Source organism: Rhincodon typus, chromosome 6 (assembly GCF_021869965.1).
Source record: "Rhincodon typus isolate 14 chromosome 6, sRhiTyp1.1, whole genome shotgun sequence".
NCBI classification, from domain to species: Eukaryota; Metazoa; Chordata; class Chondrichthyes; order Orectolobiformes; family Rhincodontidae; genus Rhincodon; species Rhincodon typus.
The window spans coordinates 91459876-91481846 of NC_063337.1; the positions used below are offsets into that span (position 1 = coordinate 91459876).

Here is a 21971-nt window from a genome sequence, read left to right on the forward strand (position 1 = left end):
TCTCCCCCCCCATCCCTCTCTCCCCTGTCCCATGTCCCTCACCGTCTTCCCCTCCTCTGTAGCCCCCTTCCCCCATCTTCCCTTTCCCTCTCCCTCTCCATCCCTGCCTCCCTAAGTCTCCGCCTCATACCCACCATCCCCACCTCACCCTACCTCCTCCCCAATCCCTTGTTCTCCAAGCATTTCCACGCCTACCGTCCCCACATTCTCCACCCCTCCCACCCTGTCCCCACATCCTCCACACCAATCTGCTGTCACGTCCTCTCTCCAGCTGGGTCATATTCCTGGACCTCACGGTGGTAGTACCTATACCAAATGGGCTGCTACAGTTCAAAAATGCAACTCACCATCATCTATGCAAGGACAAATAAAGATGGGCAATAAGTGCTGCCCAGTGAGCAAAGCTCACTTTCCATATAAAATAATAAATAAAATTTTAAAATGTCATTTAAGCAGTTGCATATAAAGGAAGGCAATTAATATACCGTGATGTCTCATGTTTTGAGCAGATTGCGCATAAAGAAACAATGACAGGATGTTTTGCAAGAGAAAGTACAAAGGACAGGAGTTAGGACCAGGAGTTAGGAGTTCATTAGTTTCTAAGGGTGAAAACGTGAAAGGCCAGTCAAGACAGAACTTTAACAGTTGAGTCAATAGGTGACACATGTACAGTTGAGGGTTTCTGCAGCAAATTGACAGATACAATTAACTTTATAGGAACACAAGGAGGTTTTTATCCTACTGGAGAGAATGAATCAGAAGTTCAGCCCAGAGTTAGACTGGATGCAGAGCTTTCTAATAGTCTGTTTCGGCCCAACATATTCACTGAAGAACGGAGTCAGTAGAAACAATAAACATTTTGTAGGAGGCAGATGATTTTAGCCATAGATCATGCTCTTGTGAGATAAACAGTATGATAACAGAGCGGCAGCGATGGGTTAACAGTGGACACTGGGGAAGCTGACTGGCATGCAGATGACAAGGTGGAAATGACCAAGGGAAGATTATTAGGCAGTCAGAAAATAATACAAAGGGATAAGAACCACATCAATAAACTGGTACTTTTGTTGCATCTCACTGGACACCAGATGCTATAGTAAATAAACATCAAAGGTCAAAGGCAGATGCACAGGGATAGGAACAATCTAAATTGCAGGAACAAAAACCATACTTTGCAGAATCTCTCCCTGTAAATTGAACACTTACGGATTTAGGTATCAATTTGTATTATCTGTGCTGCACTCTATTCTTTACGATCCAGTAAACACAACACACTACTCCAAGTATGGTCTAACTAGATTTCATATTTGTAGCACGACTTCTAATTCTAAGGTATAAAGGTCAGAATTCTGTTGGTAATTTTTGATTAATTACAGATGATGAAATTCGCATAAAAATACTAGATGGAATTTAATACCAGCAGGTGGAAGACAGTAGTTTGGTTAAAAATAAAATAATAATTAACTACACTTGGGGAGAAGCTTGCATAATGGAAAAGCAGAGGGATTTCAGAGTTCAGAAACACAAGACATCACCTGAGCTGCAGGAAAACAATTTTGTTTCAACAACTGGGTCCGAAGTATAAAATCAATTGATAATACCTTTGAAGTCTTTGCACAAGCTGGGATATGAGCCTGTCAGAAATGCCAGGACATGTCTCTTCTACCAAAAAAATGGCTTCTCTTAGTTCTTCTACTGCTTGAGCATTACCGCCTCCAGCTCGGCTCTTCTCCTCGAGCTGAAAAGAAATGCAGTCCGTCAAAACAACGGGAACGTGCTTCAACCCTCCATGCACTGGGAATCAAACCATCAAACAATGGGAGTAAGTATAAATCTGACAGAAGTATAGGCTAATCTGTCAATGACTAGTAATGTGTGTCAATGCAGTGCGAATGAGTCAACCCATCAAAAGACATTAAGGAATATGTCAATACAACAATACAATGGGAAAACGTATCAATCCGGTAATCAACGAGAATGTACATTAATCAATGCATCTGATGTGGCACGGTAGCTCAGCGGTTAGCACTGCTGTCTCACAGCACCAGGGATCTGGACAACTGTTGGTCTGGAATTTGCACATTCTCCCCGTGTCTGTGTGGGTTTCGTTTGGGTACTCCAGTTTCCTCCCACAATCCAAAAAGGTGCAGGTTAGGTAGATTGGCCATGGGAAATGCAGCATTACAGAGATAGGGTAGAGGGGTGGGTCTTGTGAGGACTTAATGGGCTGAATGGCCTGCTTCCAAACTGTAGTGATTGTATGATTCTCGCATCCACCCCGCTCCATCCCACTCAAATAAATGACTTTTGCATACCTCAGTAAATAATGGAGAAATAATTGTTGGTAAACACTGAGACAGCATGTGCTTTGGAGCATCTTCTGCCTATAAAAAGATAAGGTTCAAAAGTTACTCTCCTTATATAATCTGCAACTTTACTTCAATCAAGTTGAATAGTGGTTAAGGTGAAAACAGACGTGCACATTGAAACAAAGACACAAAAGAGTCACATCTCTCAGCAAACCTCAATGGTAATGGTGATAAAGACTATTAAAGGATGTCCGATTAACATATTGGCATTTTCTATTTAGAGATGCTGCTATTTTCAATAGGCTTCATCCAGAACCAGCTTGCTCTAGGCTAACACATAACTGTTTAAAATGACTGGAACTTTAACAATAATTACACACAATGTTTAGAGCAACAAGGCAGGCTTTTGGCCCAACAGATCTAAACCCGATGTTTGTGCTCCACATTCATTTCACTTACATCCAACATAACCAATCTTTCCTCTCAGGCATTTATCTTGCTTCCTCTAAAACGTATCCATGTAATTAATGTCATTCACTCCACTTTATAACAAATTCCACATTCTAGCAATGTCCAGGTTGAAAGAAGCCGCTCCTGAATCCATTAGATTTAATGGTAGCCATTTTATATTTTGTACTTTAGATGTGAACGCTATAGCTACCCTACCAATGCTTTCATAATTTTCAATACTTAAATCAGGTTGCCTTTCAGTCTTCGTTTTGCTCCCTCACTCCAATCCAATAACCACCAACCATTACCCTCCCCAAACCCCCTCAACAACCCTCACCCACTGTGCCATTCCACCACACACCCCCCATGAAATGTATGCCACCTCATTCAGTCTTGCTTTGCACAAGTTGATCAGCTTTCACTAAATAAAATTTCTCAGGGCCTGCTGGCAATTACAGGATCACACTTCACAGAATCTCAACGTTACCCAAGCTACTGAAGCTAAAATATTTCAGTTCGTCTTGCCCCCAACCAGCAATTTAAGAACTGAGAAGATGAACCCATCAAATACCTGATCCCGCTCAATGAGATCGTCGGGCTGTGTAGCTCCATTTTGCAGCTTGATTGGATCTTTCTCTTTGATTGTGAAGATCCAGTCACTTGTGTCATTTCCTCCCGCTGCTTGTCGGTCAGTTTCCCTATTATTATTGAAAAAAAATATTGTTTCCTATTCTGTGAAAAGAAAGGGGCTTCATACAAAACCATTACACCAGAAAAAAATGAAGACTATTTTGGTATCTGTGTCAGACATGTCTCGGTAGATAACACATGTGCCTCTGAACCACAAGGTAATAGGTTCAAATCCCACTCCAGGCCCGGAGCACAAAAATCAAAGCCAACATTCCAATGCAGGACTGAGGGAGCACTGCACTGTTGGGAGGTGAAGCCTTTAGGACGGGATGTTAAACTGAGGCTCCATCTGCCTGCTTAGTGATATAAAACAGCCTGTAGCACAATTTCAAAGGAGAGAAGGGGAATTACTCCCAGGGCCCTAATCAATCTGGTCATTATCATGTTGTTGTTTGTAGGATTTTGCTGAATGCACTAAAACAGTGGGTTCACTTCAAAAAGTACTTCACTGACTGTAAAATGCATGAAGACATCCACCGGTGGTGAAAAGCACTACATAGTTTTAAGCATTTATTTTAAAGATTGCAAGAAAAGCAACAACTTCGATTTGCATAGCCTCTTAACATGGTTCAGAAGTGTCAAAAAAATTCAAGACACAGTCACACCAGAAGGCATTGAGACAGAGGCTTGGTCAAAGAGATAGATTTCAAGAAGCATTTTAAAGGACAGCAAGGTAGAAGAAGGCAACTCCAAAGATTAAAGCCTAGACAGCAGAAGATCAAGGAAGAAGCATGAGGTAGAGGCAAGCAGAGATCTTTAGGGCGCTATTCCCCATCACACGGGTATTGTTGGCAAGGCCAGCATTTATTGTGTATCCCTACCAGCTGTTAAGAACAACTGAGTGGCTTGCAGATGGTCATATACCTGAGTCTGCAGTCATATACAGGCCAGGGTAGGCCAGTAAGAAAGATTGCACTCCCTAAAGAATATTAGTCGGTAAGATGGGTTTAACAATTCAATAGTTTCATTATTACCATTAATGATACAAGCTTTTGTTTTCCTACAATAATTAAGTGAATTTAAGTTGCTCTGCTAGGATTTGAACTCATATTTTTGGATCATAAACGCAAGCCTCTGAAATACTGACACAGAAACAAAACTATGTAAAATCTACCTTAGATACAAACATGACTTGCTCATCTTCAAAAAAATAAGTGAATCTAAGTGGGGCTACACTGGTTGCAATGCTAATCCAGTCACACAGAAGCTTGAACAATTTCACAGTATCACAATATTTAATATACCACAGAGGCCATTTGATGATTGAATCCTCACGAAATCTTTCAAAGCCATTTCCAGTTAGTCCCAAGCTGGAAATTTAAATACACATCTGCACAAAGGACTTAGCTAGGTCATTAATACAGAATGTAGAAAGCTTGGTAGATCTAAAAACAGCTAAGATTGCATCACTAATGAAGAGTATTTGTTTTAATCAGATATACAAATAAAAGTCATTGCAAAAGGAGCCATGTTACAGATAATAACCAACACTGGAATGCAGAACCTACTGAAAGAAACGGAAATTATAGTGTTCTGCAAATTGGAACTTTATTGGTTAAAGATTTTTTAACATATATGGAGCAGGAATAGCAAATTTACAGTTGCTAAAATAGTTCAGATAATGAAAATGTATCAGTGCACACCAAGTCAAAGCTACTTTTTTAGATCATAATGACCCTCTCCCAGCTTTACAAAAAAGAGCTAGGCATATGCAAAAAGAAGTTAGCTACACATTGGGAAATGGTGCACAGTTCTGGTCTCCATCTTACAGAATTAATAGCACCAGAGAAGGTGCTAAAATATTTATAAAGATTATAGCTGCACTGTCTTCAGTTCTGATATCAGGAAAGATTAAACAAGCTAGGACGCTTGCTTGTTTGTAGAATTGTAGAATCCCTACAGTGTGGAAACAGGCCCCTCGGCCTAACAAGTCCAATCGAACCTCAGACCATCCAACCCAGACCCATTCCCCTGTAACCGACCTAATCTACACATCCCTGAACACTATGGGCAATTTAGCATGGACAATTTACCTAACCTGCACATCTTTGGACTGTGGGAGAAAACCAGAGCACCCGGAGGAAACCCACGCAGACACAGGAAGCAGGTGCAAACTCCACACAGACAGTCGCCTGAGGGTGGAATCGAACCCAGGTTGCTGGCGCTGTGAGGCAGCAGTGCTAACCACTGAGCCACCGTGCCGCTCCTAAATTACTACATGTTTGAAAACAGAAAGCAACAGGATGACTTGACAGCAGTCTTAAATTATGAAGGGGTTTGATGGCGGTGAAGTGAGAGGGTATAAAACAAGGATACATAAATAAGAAAATTACTAATAAATTCAATAAAGAATTTAAAAAACTTGCTTCTGAAGTTTCTTTTACACAAGACAGTGGTGGGAACATGGAACTTGCTATGAAATCATAGAATCTTGAAATGACGCAGCACAGGAGATCATTTAGCTCAACAATTCTGTGTCACCTCTTTGAAAAGAGCTATCCATTAGTCCCAAACTCTGGTATGTCTCTAGTCCTACAATATTTATTTCCCTTACATGCTTATCCAATTCCTTTTTAAAATTTTGCTACTGAATTTGCTGCCACAGACTGTGCAGTCCGGATCACAGGCAACCTGCTGTATAAGCTTTGCTTTCTTCAAGTTCAGAAACAAAACAATAATATATAAACAATGTAGCTACAAAAGCAGGTCAGAGATTAGAAATTATGCGGCGAATAATTCACTTCCTGCCTCCCCAATCATTTACAAGACACAATTTGAGAGGGTGAAGAATACCCTACATTTGTCTGGATGGGAACAGCTCCAACAACAGTCAAGAAACTGGACATGATTCACTCAAGGCATCTCACCAGATAGGCACCATCCACAACATGCACTGCATCAAATCACCAAGGCTCCTATGACAACACCTTCCAAATCGGCAACCTCGACCATCTAGAAAGACAACATCATCACCTGCAAGTTCTCCTCCAAGCCTCATATCATCTCGATTTTGGATTGTATCATTGTTCTTTCATCAGGTCAAAATCCTGGAACTACCTTCCTAAACACACTATAGGTGCACACCCCAAGAACTGCAGCAGTTCAAGAAGGCAGCTCACCGCCGGCCTCTCCGATTAGGGATGGTTAGTAAATACTAGCCTAGCCAACTAGGCTCACACCCTTTGAAAAATAAAAAAAAAGCAGTCTTGTTCCCTAGTGCATCACTTTATGCATGTATCCTCTGGGAGCCACTTCCCAACAGAAGCAGCCTCTCCTTACATACCCCACTGAAACTGCAGGATTTTGAACTCTTCTATTAAATCACCTCTTTACCTTTATGTCGAGTAGCTGAGATGCACAACATGGGTATATTTAAGGGTCAGGTGGATAAGCATGAGAGGGAAGAATGGAATGCAAGTATACACTGATAGGGTGAATTGAAATAGAGTGCAGCATAATCATGGACTGAATGGCAGGTTTCTGTGCAGTAAATCCTAAGTAATCCTATGTAATACTGCATGTTTATCAAAACAATTCAGCATGCTCTACTGGAAACATCCAAGTGTCTAAGAGGAATTCTGTGAACGCATGGTAGAAGAATACCTACGAGTCAGATTCATCTGTGCTGGAATGGTCATGGTTCTGCTCCGCTTTCCACCTCTTGTACCGGTCAATTAATTCTGTCAAGTAAGAGGTCTTCTTAGAATTTCGAATTATGAATTTATGCTTCAGTAATTCTTTTGCTGTCGGTCTCTTAAGAAAATAGAGAAAACACATTAGTTATTCTTTCTTAAGCAGCAAAGCAAAACTTTTCAAAACAGTCCTCTGCAACCATACAACTATCACTTTATATCAGATGAAATTACAAACTCAAGTTGCAAAAACAGTTACCATGCTTCAAAAATGTAATTGTTTGTAAAATGCTGTGTGTGATGGCCTGAGATCTTGAAAGGCACGATTTAAATGTAAGATTGCTCCTTCTTGCTTGTCTTTCCATGCTGCTCACAAACATATTGAGTTTTCCATTCATAACTTAAGTTATAATTTAGGCCCAGAACTTTTAAATATAGCCACCTGAGTCAAAAACTCTCATCTTAAAATGTTTAATGTGCAGTTCTGAAACAGATATCAACACATTAAACAAAAACAGATCAGTCACAGTTCAATGGATCAATGAAAATACAGATTTTATTGTTTTAATGCCCCTAAATATTCACAGCCACTTCTTAGGATGAAAAACTGATTGAATGCTAGTCTGTGCCTATAGAATTGTTGGCAATGTGTTTAAAACAATTTAGCCTGTTCACCGCTTCAGAACTTGACATGAGTAAAATATGGGGAGGTGGTGATGTAATGGTCGTGTCACTGTAGCACTTAATCCAGAATCCCGAGCTGATGTTGTACGGACATTGGTTTGAATCCCACTTTTAGCAAATGGTAAAATTTGTATTCAATAAATATTTGGATTTAAAAAACTGGCCTAATGGCGACCCCTGTTGATTGTTGTAAAAGTTCATGTGTTTCAGTAATGTATTTTAGGGAAGGGAAAGTGCCATCCTTACCTGGTCTGACTGCAGACTCATAGCATTGTTGTTGATTCTCAAGTGCCCACTGAGCAATTAGGGATGGACAATAAATGTTGGTCTAACCTACAATGCCTACATTCCATGAAATAATTCTTTAAAAACCTGGATTGGTGATGCATTCAATTGTGTTATGTTAGGATCACACTGCAGGCCAGGAGGGAATTTGAGTGGTTAGAAAAAAAACTGAAACAGGAGCCAAGGTTCTCAAAATCCTTGTTCGAGCAAGACCTTTAAATTTTATACAACTTACAAAACTTGGCTCTTTGTTCAAGCAAGCTTCAACAAATTCTTTTAGGGGTTTACTATAGTTTCCCTCCAATGTTGGTGCATTGTTCTTCGGAATAAGGAACAAGACTTTCATTGGATGTAGCTCTGAATGTGGTGGTTCTCCTTTTGAAAGTTCTATCGCAGTTATTCCCAAAGACCAGATATCAGCCTACATAAACAGAACACAAAAAAAGTAACTTATTTTGTATTCAGTACAAAATGTTTGTTTCAATACCATGTGTAATCTTAGCTTTTTCAATACACTTGGATAGACATCAAAATTCTTATTGCTTCAGCTTGAACCAAATTATAACCTGCCGCACATTTTTATCAAATAATGCCAAAATGCAATTTCATCACAAGTACAGCATTTACATTGGTGTTCCAAGTTATTTGCTAATGTTGGCGTCTGAGAATGCCTAACCATTTCACGCATGACTGCACCTAATGGAGACAACTGATGATATTTTAAAGAGTACCTATTTCCCCTCATACTGATCAATTAATTTCCACACTGTAGGGATTCTGTGATTCTATGAAATAGAGTCTGCAAGAAACAAAAACAGAAGGGTCACTGGACTCAAAACGTTAATTGTTTCTCTCTCCACTAGACTTGCTGAGTTTCTCCAGCAATTTCTGTTTTCATTTGTTTCAGATCTCCAGCGTCCACAGTTCTTTGTTTTACTCAAATCTAGGGTGTTCCAGCAAACGATTCAATACCATTGGACTGCACATTAATGCAACCAGACACCTTAAATTCTTTTACTACTAGATTACACACCAATTTCTGCTGGCAACAATTGAAGATGAGGCAAATAGCAGAACAAAAAAAAAAATGCTTAAAACAGCAAACAGAAATCATTTGTATTGTTTATATCTGTATGCCAATTAATTAACTAAATATAGGATTAATTTTTACCAAAGCATCCATGAACCTCATGTTGAGCGCCATTCTGGGGTTCAAACAAGTGCTTACATTTTTGCCCTGCTTCTTCTAATTCTAGCAACAAATCCCTCTATTCTTTTCACAGAAGGATGAAACCCAGGAGGAAATCATTTGGCCCACTGTGCCTGTGCCAGCTCTAAGGAAAAAAAAAACTCTCATTAATCCTGCTCCCCTGCTCCTTCCCCATAGCCCTGTAAAAGCGTTTTTCTTTTCAAGTATTTCCAATTTTCTTTTGAAACAACTGATTCTGCTTCCAAACCTTTTCAGATATTGAATTCCAGATTTTCTTTGTGCAGAAGGAAAATATACCCATGTAGCCTTTGGTTGTTTTGTCAACCACGTTAAATTTGTCTCCTCTGGTTAGTGGCCTTTCTAGAGGAAACAGTTTTACCTTATTAACTCCATCAGATCTTGAACGCCACTATTAAAGCTGGTACATACAGTAGAGGAGATCAATACCAGCTTCTCCAGTTTTATCACATAACTGAAGTCACCCATTGCTGGTACCACTCTGGTAAATTATTTCTGCATCCTCAGAGTGTTATGCTTGAAATCAGCCACAGCACTCTAAATGGGACACACTGATTTACAAAGACTTAGCATATTTCTCCCTCTATTAATCAGCCGTGATCATTTGACTGAATGGCCTACTCCTGCTCCTGTTTTCCATGTTACTTCTCAGTAACGGCACCTATACTATTCAATGAGTGACTCAACATGGTAGCCCACATGGTAAGACCAAGGTGTTTTCTTACTAGCACATGTCAGAGTTCCTTTGAAATAGTGTTTTTTAAAAATTCTTTCACTTGGTGTGGACATCGTTGGCAAGACCAGCATTTTCTGGCAAATCACAAATGAACTGAGTGGCTTGCTAGGTCATTATAGAGGGCAGTTAAGAGTCAGCCACATTACAGTGGGTCGGCAGTTAAATGGTGGCCAGATCAGATAAAAATGAAATATTTCATTCCCTAAAGAACCCAGATGGGTTAAATCACAATTGACAGTGGTTTCCTGGCACCATTACCAAGACTGGTTTGTATATTATAGATTTTATTAATTGAATAAACCTGAAAGAGTTCAGAAAAGATTTGCAAGGATGTTACCCAGATAGAAGGGTTTGCACTCTTGGGACAGGCTGAATAAGCTGGGGCTTTTTACCCCCCGGAGCAGCAGAGGCTGAGGGATGACCTTATTGAGGTTTATTAAGTCAAGACGGGAACAGATAGGGGGATTAGTCAAGGTCTTTTTCCTGGGGCGGGGGAGTCCAAAACTAGACGGCCTAGGTTTAAGGAGAGAGAGAAAAGATTTAGAAAGGACCTGAGGAATACCTTTTTCACACAGAGACCGGTGCGAGCAAGGAACGAGCTGCCAAAGGAAGTGGTGGAGGCAGGTACGATCACAACATTTAAAAGGCAGCTGGATGGGAGCATGAACAGGAAGGGTTTAGAGGGATAGAGACTAAATGCTGGCAAATGGAACCAGATCAGTTTACGATATCTGGTCAGCACGGACAAGTTGTACTGAAGTGTCTGTTCCGTGCTGTATGACTCTATGACTCTAATTCTAACTTGACCAGCTGCCAAGGTGTGATTTGATCCTGTGTTCTCAGAGTATTCATCTGGGTTTCTGGGTTACTGTTCCAGCAACTTTACTGCTACGCAACTAACTCGCCAACTTGCACTTAAACAGCAACTTGAAAAAAATCACCTTTGATACAGAAACAGAAGTTGAAGTTTGATACCAAGCCACATACGGAGATATTAGGACAAGTGACCAAAAGCTTGGACAAAACGGTAGGCTTTAAGGTAAATTTTAAAGGAGACAAGGCGGAGAGCGAGTGTGAGAGAGAAAGAGCATGCAAGAATGAGAGACGGTGAGGTTTTAATGAAGGATTTATAGAACTTTACACCCAGGCAGCTGAAGGAATTGGTGGAAATCAACAAAAAATGGAAATCAATTGTTACAAGGCCAGAATTGGAACACAATAGAGATTTGATTGCTGGGCTGGAGGAGATTATTGAGATCAGGAGGTGAGAAGCAATGAGATCAAAACTTTAAAATTCAGGCAATGCTAATCTTGGAATCCATGTAAACTGGTGAGAGGAGGAGTGATGGTAAACATGACATATACAGTTATTGAGTCATATAGCACTGAAACAGATCCTTTGGTCCAATCAGTCCACGCTGACCATAATCCCAAACTAAACTAGTCCCACCTGCCTGCACTTGCTCCATATCCCTTCAAACATTTCATATTCATATACTTATCTAAATTTCTTTTAAACATTCGAACTGTAGCCACATCCACCACTTCATCTGGAAGTTCATTCCACACATGAACCACTCTGTTAAAAAAAAATTGCCTCTCATGTCTTTTTTTTTAATCTTTCTCCTCTCATCTTAAAAATATGCCCCCTAGTCTTGAAATCCCACAACCTAGAAAAAAAGACACGTGCCATTCACCCTATCTTTACCCCTCATTGTTTTATAAACCTCTAATAAGGTCACCTCTCAATCTCCTTTGTGCTAGTGAAAAAAGTGACTCGCTGAATGTTAGGATAACCGCAGCAAATGTTTGGATGATTTGACATTTGGAGGATGGAAGTGGATGACCTAAAAGGAGAGACATAAATTGTAGAATTTAGAGGGAACAAAAGCGTGGATCACAGTCCCATCAGTAGAAGAGCTGAAGTACGTGTATTGGGCATAGTCATAGACACATAGGCAAACTATGCCTTCACAAAAGGGACGATTCTTCTACCTGCAGTTCATTCTGGAGAAACAGTAACAATCCATACCTTTGAATCATATGCTGACTGTTTGATAACTTCTGGTGCCATCCAGAAGGGTGTACCCACAAAAGTGTTTCTCTTTATTTGTGTATCTGTCAGCTGCCCGGCAACTCCAAAATCTGCGAGTTTAACATCGCCTTGCTCCGACAGCAAGACGTTGGCAGCTAGGAAAAGGTATACAAAGGTAAGTGAGTGTCTTGAACATGACCACTTGGTTAAAATTTGAATGTAATTTCTTACCTTTGATATCCCTGTGGATTTTCTTTTCAGAGTGCAAATATTCAAGGCCTTTTAAAATTTCTCTTAGTATTGTAGCAATCTGGTATTCATCCAATGAACCAGGTTCTAACTAAGAAAAAAAAAATCAAACTTTTAAGAACTTAGCCAAAGATTTAATAAATTGAGGCCATTCAGCCCTCTGACCATGTTCTATTATCCCATGCTTTTAAGATCCTCAACACCATTTATCCACTCAAACATGTGCCAAACAAAAATCCGACAGTTTTACCATTTTTAATCACCACCTTCTGAGGGGTAATTGTCAATGGGCAATAAAATGCTGGCCCAGCTAGTAATGCCTACATCCAATAAACAGATGAGAGAAAAAAAATCAAAACCCGAGGCACAACACTTCCTCAAGGGAGAAAGTCAAAGATTTCTACTTCCCTACATATTATGAAATGTTTCTTAACATCACTCCAAATGACCTGGCTCTAATTTTACAAAGTTCTCCCTTTTCTTGGATTCCTCACACCACAGGAAATAGTTTCCATTTACCTTTTCATGATCTTTAACACTATCTTTAGATTGTTCCCTTAACCCTCTATAGTCGAGAAAATTCAAGACTGGTCAATTCAACATGGCCTTAGAATTAGCCCTTTTAAACACAGCATTATTTCAGTGAATCTGCATCACACCCACTTCCCAAAGGCAATACAATCTTCTGAAGTGTGGGGATGAGATCATGATGCAATGCTTTAAATTAAACACTTTCCACTCCAGTTCCTCTCACCACAAAACAACCTTCTAATCCCTTTCCTTCAAGCTGTCATCCATCTTCCCCTTAAAATACAGACTTTGCATCTCTATTTCACAAATTTGTCCAAGTTGTAAATGATGCTCAAGAAATTTTAGGTGGGGTATATATTCTCAGAATAGTCAAAATAACTGCTCAATGAGACAGAATTTCAGTATTCAGTTGGTTTTCTAGATTATCTTAACACTTCCTTTTCCTGATTTCACAAATTTTGACATTGGCCAATCTTGTAATAACTTTAATAACCATGTTAGATTTGTGACTCAACAAGCCAGCACTATAATAAGTTCTACAGACTTTCCAAATGTTAGGGAGGGCACGAAAGTTGCAACTTTTATGATTCAATTTTATTACCATCAATGTATTTTCTGGAATTTCAATTTCTCGCAAAATTACAAACATTACTTCTTAGCTGCTTTGCAGAAAATCTACTGTTATGAAGCAGAGGTCGACTCCCCTTTGAATAACTAAAACTGAAACACCGAGGGAAGCCTGCCTCATTTCATAATGTGTTAAAGGAAGTGTGAAAAGTGTGAAAAGGCCTGCCTCTTACCGCCCAATCTGTTATAAAGGGGAGGTTGAATGAAATGAACTCCTGACGGTCATGCTACAATCAACAAGTAACAATTCATTTATCTAATGCTAACAGTGAACAAATTAATAGAACTACTAACAACCTCAACAACTCCCCCTCAACTACTAACTATTTCTAAATAGAAGAATTCCAATGGTGTGCTGTTCCAATAGATATAAGTCCCACCTACATAAATCAAATTAATTTTTAAAAAATTTCAAACTTAGTCTCTCAAAATTACAGCCAGGAAACGTCTTCCAGAATTGAAAAATAACTGATTGGTCTTTCAATTCCACAATCATCCTCCTGTAACAACAGAGCTCCAACCCCTACATCGCTTGCGCGATAGTGACTTTAAAGGGTTTGTGTATGCTACCAGCAATACAATCTGGTGAACTTCCACCCATTTCTCCTCTGCACTAACCTGCCAAGGTCTCCACTTTTGCTCTAGGATTCTATCCTTAAGGTAATCCTTCTGGATTACATTCTGATTCCTTTCTAGAGGAGGCTTTATGATATAAATCTTTTATTGTTTCATCTTTTTGTTCTAACTCCCTTAGTCTTTCAGAACCAAACACCTCTGCCTGATCCTCTACCTGTTTAGGTGCTTCCTTTACCATTTCATCAAACAGGGTATCAGCCAACTGGACCTCAACTCCTTCGTCTTTCTCTTTTGTTTTCCCTTCTTGCTTTAACTTATAACCGTGGGATCTTATCACCACACAATCTGGAAAAATTCCAGGGTATTTTTATTTTAACTCTTCAGTTCCCTGGTATTCTTTGGACTTCTCCACTAAAATGGGCATCACTCCCACCTTTGATCCGGCTAGGTCATTTCCAAGAACAAACTGTATTCCTGGAATAGACACTCACTTTCAATCAATCCCACTGTCACTTTGCTAATCTTACTTTACGCAGGGGGAATGCTAAATCTCCATTTATTCTACAGATTATCACACTCTCAGTTAACATTTCAGGAGGAGTGCAAATACTTTCATCTCTGACTATTAGAAACTGACCAGTTCCCATATCTCTCAATATTATAACTTCTTTACCTTCTCCCCCATTCTTACTGAGTAAATCTTATCCACAGAGGTGAAATCTTTGAAGAGATCGGGTACGATCCTACTGTCCCAGTCTGTGACTAGGCTGTGCACTCTCCTGCAGCTCCTCAACTTCGAGATTTCCTTCACTACCGCAGCTGATCCCACTGGTTTAGCCTCTTTCACCACATCTTTTTTCCCAGTGCCTTTCTCAATCCACCAGTACTGTGACTTTGTGTCCCCCCCTCTATTACAGTGGAAACACCTGAGGACTTTCACCCTCTTGGATTTCTTTTTTCACGTGTGGTAAACTTTTCTCAGTGTGATCTACTTTCTGTTTTTCATTGAAGGATCTCCCTTTCTTCCAATTTCAATCCCTTGGAATGAAATTGCTGTCGGAAGCTAGATTTCGAGTTATGCACTAATGCATATTCATCCTCCACCTCTGCAGCTTTTCTCGCTGTTTTAACCTTGTTTCTCAACATGAGTTCTTATCATTTCTGCAAGTAAGTTTTTGAACTCCTCCAAAAGAATAATCTAAGATCCTCATATGTCTTTGCTATCTTTAATGCTCTCACCCATCAATCGAAGTTATGATGCTTAATTCTTTCAAACTTGACACAAGTCTGACCTGGTTCCTTCCTCATACTTCTGAGCCGTTGTCTATATACTTCTGATACCAATTTGTAGGCACTCAAAATAGCCTGTTTTACTTCTTCATATTCTCTTGACACCGCTGCAAATACCTCACTAGCCCTGCTTACCAACTTGGTCTGAATTAACATTACCCAACACAGTCTGGCCAGTTCATCTGGTTAGCCAATTTCTCAAAGGAAATGAAAAAGGCTTCTGCATCTTTTTCATCAAATTTTGGTAATATTTTGACATATTTGTATGGATACCTATCAGGTCTTTGGCTACAATAGGTCTGCTCATCATCACTCTCCTCCTCACTAAGCCTATCTTCTACCTTCATTTCCATCATTTTAAGTCAGCTATCCTTCTTTAATTTGCAACTTGCAAAGTTCAAACATTTCTCTTTTTTTTGTCTGACCTCTCCTTGTAACCATAATTCAAGCTGTTTCAATTCGCTTTCGTTCTCTAACTCCAGTTGTCTTATTTGCAATTTAATTTTTTTCTAACTCCACTGCACTTGATGGTTTTTCTTGTATACCTAAATGCTTGACTAACTCCTTTACAATTTCAGCTTTCCTCTTATCCCTAGTTAAACCCAATTCTAGCCTGTTTGCTAAGTCTAAAAGTATACCCTTCCTCTGTCTTTCTAAACTTTCTTGGCATATTTGGGAAGCATCCCCAAACCCCAGAACCTCTTTAGTAATGTTAAAAGCCATTCCCCCTACTTTTTATTTAACCAACCACAGGTGAACGAAATTTAACCCATTTTCCACTTTTTACCTAAGTTTTATTTAAAGATCTATGACACTAATCACCAAGTTTGTTTAAATCTGCTGAGACCTTTCGTACCCCAAATCTATTCAAATCTGTCCAATTGCATTCAGATCCCGTACACGAGCTTGCCACATCCCAGACTCAAGACTCCAATCTGTCCAAATCCCGGACCAAAGCCCTCTATCAGATATGAAGCAGAGGTCGACCCCCCTCTAAATAACTAAAACTGAAACACCTAGAGAAGCTCGCTCATCTCATAATCTGTTAAAGGAAGTGTGAAAAGAGGTAATAACCTGCCTCTCACCTCCCAATTTGTTATAAAGAATTTAAATGAAGTGAAATCCTGACAGTCACTCTATAATCAACAAGTAACAATTCATCTATCTAACTCTAAAATGAACAAATTAACAGAACTACTAACAAACCAAACAATTCCCCCTTAACTACTAACTATTCCCGAATAAAACAAAATTATAATGGTATGCTGTTCCAATAGATATAAATCCTACTTATATAAGCCAAATTAATTTTAAAAAAAACTTAGTCTCTCAAAATTACAGCCAGGATATGTCTTCTGGAATGTTCGGTGCCTTCTCCGCTGTTCTTCAGCCAGGAATGCCATTCTCCATCAAATTCTTGTGTCAGGAATATTAGCTAAGAGCGCTGCTGTACCTGTAGTCAGATGATGGTTTTCGGAGAGCTTAGAGAATTCTGTGAGAGCCAGTGATTTTCTGTTTAGGGCTGCTGGTTGTTAATTCTAACAGATGGTCCTAGGTTATCTAAACCATCAGATTTAAATTTATTTGGTTTTTAGTCTCTAAGGGCTGGTTTAAATTAATTGGCTGATATTCAAACCGGTTGCCTTAATAACAAAACAAGACTACTGTCTGGGTTGCTAACCATACAGCCTTTGGATCCCTTGGATCCAAATGTTTCAACTTCAGGAACTCTCTGTGCCTGCTGCTGCTTGCAGACTTTTTCTTTTAAATCTCCAAGCCTAGAAAAAGCATATCATCTTTCAAAGGGCCCATGCACTCTTCCCCCCTATCATTTTACAAACAAATTCTAACATCTTGCCCTCCAATCCACACGTACTCCACTCAACTTTGCAACACTATTTTGAGAGCTGCAATTGAAAATATTTTAGCCTGGGCTGACACTAATACCTGCCTGATTTTAATCTCAGCGAAACATGCCATCCAAGATTTTCTTTCGTCTTATAAAACTGCAGTTATTAAAACTCCCAGACTGGGCAAAGTCACAAGGGCAATTTCTCCATGGTATGTATTGCAATGATCATTTTTTTTTATTTACAAGAAAAGACTACCTCCCAATGAATTTTCCATAGCAAAATTTAAAAATAATATACTTACCAGATCTAAAGCTGAGCCACCACCAAGATATTCCATGATAATCCATAGTTTTGTATCCTGCATGAAAAATGATCAAAACTGTTTGCAAAGTGAATATTAACGTATTAACAAGCAATGAGAAAATTTGCCCTACTCCATATTCCCCACTTCCTTTATTTCACTATTGGCAGCGATGCCATTAGCTGCCTAAACTCTAAACCCTGCAATTCCCTCCTTAAACCCTTCTGTCCAAAATGAGACGTTAAAATCTAATTCTTTGTCCAAATTTTGAGTTACCCATCCTTAATACCTCTCTGTGGCTATGTCAAATTTTTACACTCTTTCTGAGATGTGCTAGAACACTAACGGAAGTTTGTTTATTATGAACACTTAAATATCAAGAAATTTTTTTGTTCCAATTAACTAGATTTCCTCAATGAATCTCAAGTAATCTTGCATTTCTGTAAAGGAAACACCTCAATTTTAAGGGTGAAAACATTAAGACAAAATATAGAAGGCTAAAATTGGAACACAGAGGGAAGCTTTAAGTAGCGCCACATGATAGGGAAAAAAAATGCAAGGATAGGTTTATCAAACTGAAAATATACTAGGGTTCCTGCAATGTCTACAAAGTATTTCATGAATTAAAAAACATTCACATAACTGGTTGGTCCACACCAGTGTTTATGGTCCACATCAGCTTCATCATAGGCTCATGACCCTAGTCAGTATATTCTTACCCATTCCTTTGTTGATCCAGCTTCTTCTTAAAATGTATCTGCACTATTCGCCTCAACTACTTGCTTCTACATTCTTATCACTCTCCAAGTGAAGAAAATTGTCGTGAATTCCCACTGAATTTAGTAGTTACTATCTTATTCTTACAGCACCAAGATTCAGAAAATCACCCTCTGTCTAACCTATTAATCCGCTGTAAATGTGTGAGCTCTATTATATCACCTCTCAGGCCTTTCCTTTCCAGGAAGTCTAGAATTTGCTGGGACTCAATGACAAAGAACAAGTTACAGATCTGGGTTTAGATTATTAAAAAAAAACCGAGGTGGAAATTTTACAATATCTAAATTTTAAAAATATCTTTTCACACTTTGAAAATACCATTCTTAAACTGAAAACTATCTTCCATTTCAAATCAGATTTTCTCTAATAAATGCTATACATTTTAGTCATATAGGAGCATAGGAATTAGGAGTGGGAGTCGACATTTCAGCCCTTTGAGCCCACTCCACCTTTTAACATGATCATGGCTGATCTTAACCTGGTCTCAACTCCACTTTCCTGCCTGCACTCCATAGCTCATTGTCCGCTTTGCATCAGAAACATATCTGTTTCTTTCTTGAATTTGTTGATTGATTCTGCCTCCATTGCACTCTGGAGCAGTGAGTTCCACAGATTCACAACCCTGTCAGAAGAAGTAGTTTCTCCTCATCTCAGTTTTGAACCTACCTCCTCTCACTCATTATCTATGGTCTTTTGTTCAAGGATGTCCTACAAGGGGGAGCATCTGTTCAACATTCACCTTATCAATCCCCTTTAGCATTTTCTATAACTCAATCAGATACACCCATCCCCAGAGCAAAAATTAGCCAGGTGTCAGATGAGCAGTCTCAAAAAATGCAAAAGGTCCCAAAATAAAATGAGGTTTTGCTTAGCTTTGATCTAATAATCAAATGTGAAGGTTCTTGTGTCATGTACTTTGAAACATGCTGAGAAGAAAGGCACTATAGAAATGCAAGTTCAATGAGTCTAGAGAAGACATTGGAAATGACTAAATCAGTCTCCATTGATTTATTTTACAGAAGCTAGGGCATTTTCATAAAAGTAGAATGGCAGGGTATTGACTTGTACCTTTTCAGTGATAGAATCACTAAACAAGACAAAACTATAGTATAACATTTACTTAATGATCAAACATGTTAACAGGAATGTTCATTTATAAAAGACTGAACTAAACTCTCAATCAGCTTGGATGCTGTAATGAGTAGGCAAAGAAAAAGACTGGAGAAAAGTATTTCTGAATCATTTTTATCTTCATTGATACTGTTAGCTGAATTACTCACTATAGAACAGCTACAAGAACATGCACCAAGAGTTTTAGTACCTTTAATTCTTTTTATTCATTCATGGGATACCCATGTCACTGGTTAGGCCAGATTTATTTTCCTTAATCACCCATGGGGGAGTTAAGAGTCAATCAAACTGCTGCAGATCTAGAATGACATGTAGGCCAGACCAGGTAAGGATGGCAGATTTCCTTCCCTAAAGGACATCAGCGAACCAGATGGATTTTTAAATAATCGATAGTTTACACGGACGATATTTGGGCCATTTTTATTCCAGATAGAATACAAGAGTATAAATGCAATTCTGAGGCTTTATAAGGCTCTGGTCAGACCACATTTAGAATACTGAGAATAGTTTTAGGGTCCATATTAAAGGAAGATGCGCTTGCCTTGGAGGGAGGGGTCAAGAGGAGGTTTACAAGAATGATCCCAGGATGAAGGGATGGTCATATGATGGGTGGCTGAGGACACTGGGTCGATAGAGTTTAGAGGATCTTATTGAAACCCAGGCCATGAAGAGGCCTGGAGAGAGTGGACTCAGAGAAGAGTCAATACAACAGTGTGGAGCTGGAGGAACACAGCAGATCAGGCAGCATCAGAGGAGCAGAACAGTCAATGTTTCAGGTCGGGACCCTTCATCAGGATGGGACCGACCCAAAACATTGACTCTCCTGATCCTCTGATGCTGCCTGACCTGCTGTGTTCCTCCAGCTCCACACTGTATTGACTCTGACTCCAGGATGTGCAGTTCTTACTGTCTCCAAGTGGACGCGGAGAACATGTTTCCAGCAGTAGGAGAGACTAAGACCCGAGGGTACAGATTTAGAATATAGAGACAACCCGTTGGAACTGAGGTGAGGAGGAATTTCTTTAGGCAGAGTGTGGTGAATCCATGGAACTCATTGCCGCAGAAGGCCGTGGAGGCCAATCATTGGGTGTATTTAAGATAGAGATAGATAGGTTCTTGATTAATAAAGCAATCAAAGGTTACAGGGAAAAACAGGAGAATGGAGTTGAAAAAGATATCAGCCATGGCCGAATGGCCTAATTCTGCTCCTATATCTTATGGTCTACTATTTGATAACGAAACAGGATTCAGAACCATACATTGACAAAACACCTATAGCGAAAAGTGGAACTTGTAATGCTGTTAACAATTTCCTGATAGCCCAAAGTGCTTATAGGCAATAAAGTACTTTTGAAGCATATTCACAGCTGTGTTGTAACCTTATTGAAACTACAGCAGTAAAATATAATTACCAGTGAAGATGGCAGAATTTGCCAATAATTACTGATACTGTATTAATTTGCAGATTTCAAAGAAGAGGTACTTTAGATTGTAGAAAATCAACCAAATACTACCTCACTCGATTTAGACTTGTTCACAAAAAGCAGGATATTCATGTCCAAATCAAATGAAGTGGATAAGAAGTGTGAACTCCGTAATCAAGCCAGGTGTGTAAAAGGACTTGCACGCAAGAAGAATCTTTTACAATCTCAGGATGTACTGAAAGATCTCTGCAGCCAATAAAGTACTTTTGAAGTCACTGATATAATTTGAAAACATGGCAACCAATCAGATACTGAGGGAATCAAGGGAACATGACGATCAAGAAAAGCAGAGTCAGCCAGCATCATACTGAATGGGGGAGCAGGTTCCAGGACAGGATAGTGTTGTGCCTATTTCTAGTATTATGTCATGGCAAATACAGTGAGTTGGATTCTACCTCACCAAAAGGTATTATTTCCAAGCTACAATTTGCCGATAGTAAAAGCTGATGTTGGTGGACTGAGGTCAACAGATTGTCTCAGTCCTCATCTTCAATAGGACAAACATTCTATAAAAGTTAACTTAGGCCTGCTAAGTATTTCCAACATTTTTGTTTTGATTACTAATCCAACACTCTATCCTGTTAGTCAATGAGCTTTGAGGAAAGAAGTAAAAATAATGGAGAAGGAAATGGGATGAATAAGAGTCAGAATGATTACAAAGCAAGGGGAAGTAAAATTGGATGATGAGAGCAAAGACACAACGAAAAATAACAGAATGTTAAAATAACCTCTCAGAACAATTTACTATTTGTGTGTGAGCAACACCAGAGTTTCAACTGCTCTTTCTCTGGGCTGGAATGGCTGAGTTTCATGTCAGGATCCTAAAACACACAATTAACATGACGTTTTGATATGAAAGAACTAGTTTTAAATGGCTGCTACAAAATTTATAATTTGTACCAATAGCATAATCAATCAACTTCGCAGCGTACAACAGAGGGGACATTTGGTTTTCATTTTTTGCGAAGCTAATGGCAAATTAATCAGTAATGTCTGGCAATAATAACTCAAAGTATTTATTCCTGATCATAAATTGTTGGGTTTTTTTGGACTAACAATAGGGGAAGCATGAACTTGCGGTTACTTTCTCCATGATTTCTAGA

The 21971-nt window shown here is 39.2% G+C and overlaps 1 protein-coding gene across 1 annotated transcript in view; it reads right to left on the reverse strand.

Moving 5' to 3' along the window:
• Positions 1 to 1494: 1494 nt before the first annotated feature.
• LOC109914999 (serine/threonine-protein kinase 24) overlaps positions 1495 to 21971 on the reverse strand; it is a 41050-nt gene continuing 20573 nt past the window's right edge. Inside the window, exons 3-10 of the mRNA XM_020514602.2 lie at positions 17477 to 17533; positions 12281 to 12389; positions 12047 to 12204; positions 8286 to 8471; positions 7057 to 7202; positions 3331 to 3457; positions 2316 to 2384; positions 1495 to 1738 (exon numbers count right to left, since the gene is read on the reverse strand). Coding sequence (XP_020370191.2) covers positions 1562 to 1738; positions 2316 to 2384; positions 3331 to 3457; positions 7057 to 7202; positions 8286 to 8471; positions 12047 to 12204; positions 12281 to 12389; positions 17477 to 17533 — 1029 coding nt within the window. The 3' untranslated portion in view covers positions 1495 to 1561. The remainder of the gene's footprint in view (positions 1739 to 2315; positions 2385 to 3330; positions 3458 to 7056; positions 7203 to 8285; positions 8472 to 12046; positions 12205 to 12280; positions 12390 to 17476; positions 17534 to 21971) is intronic.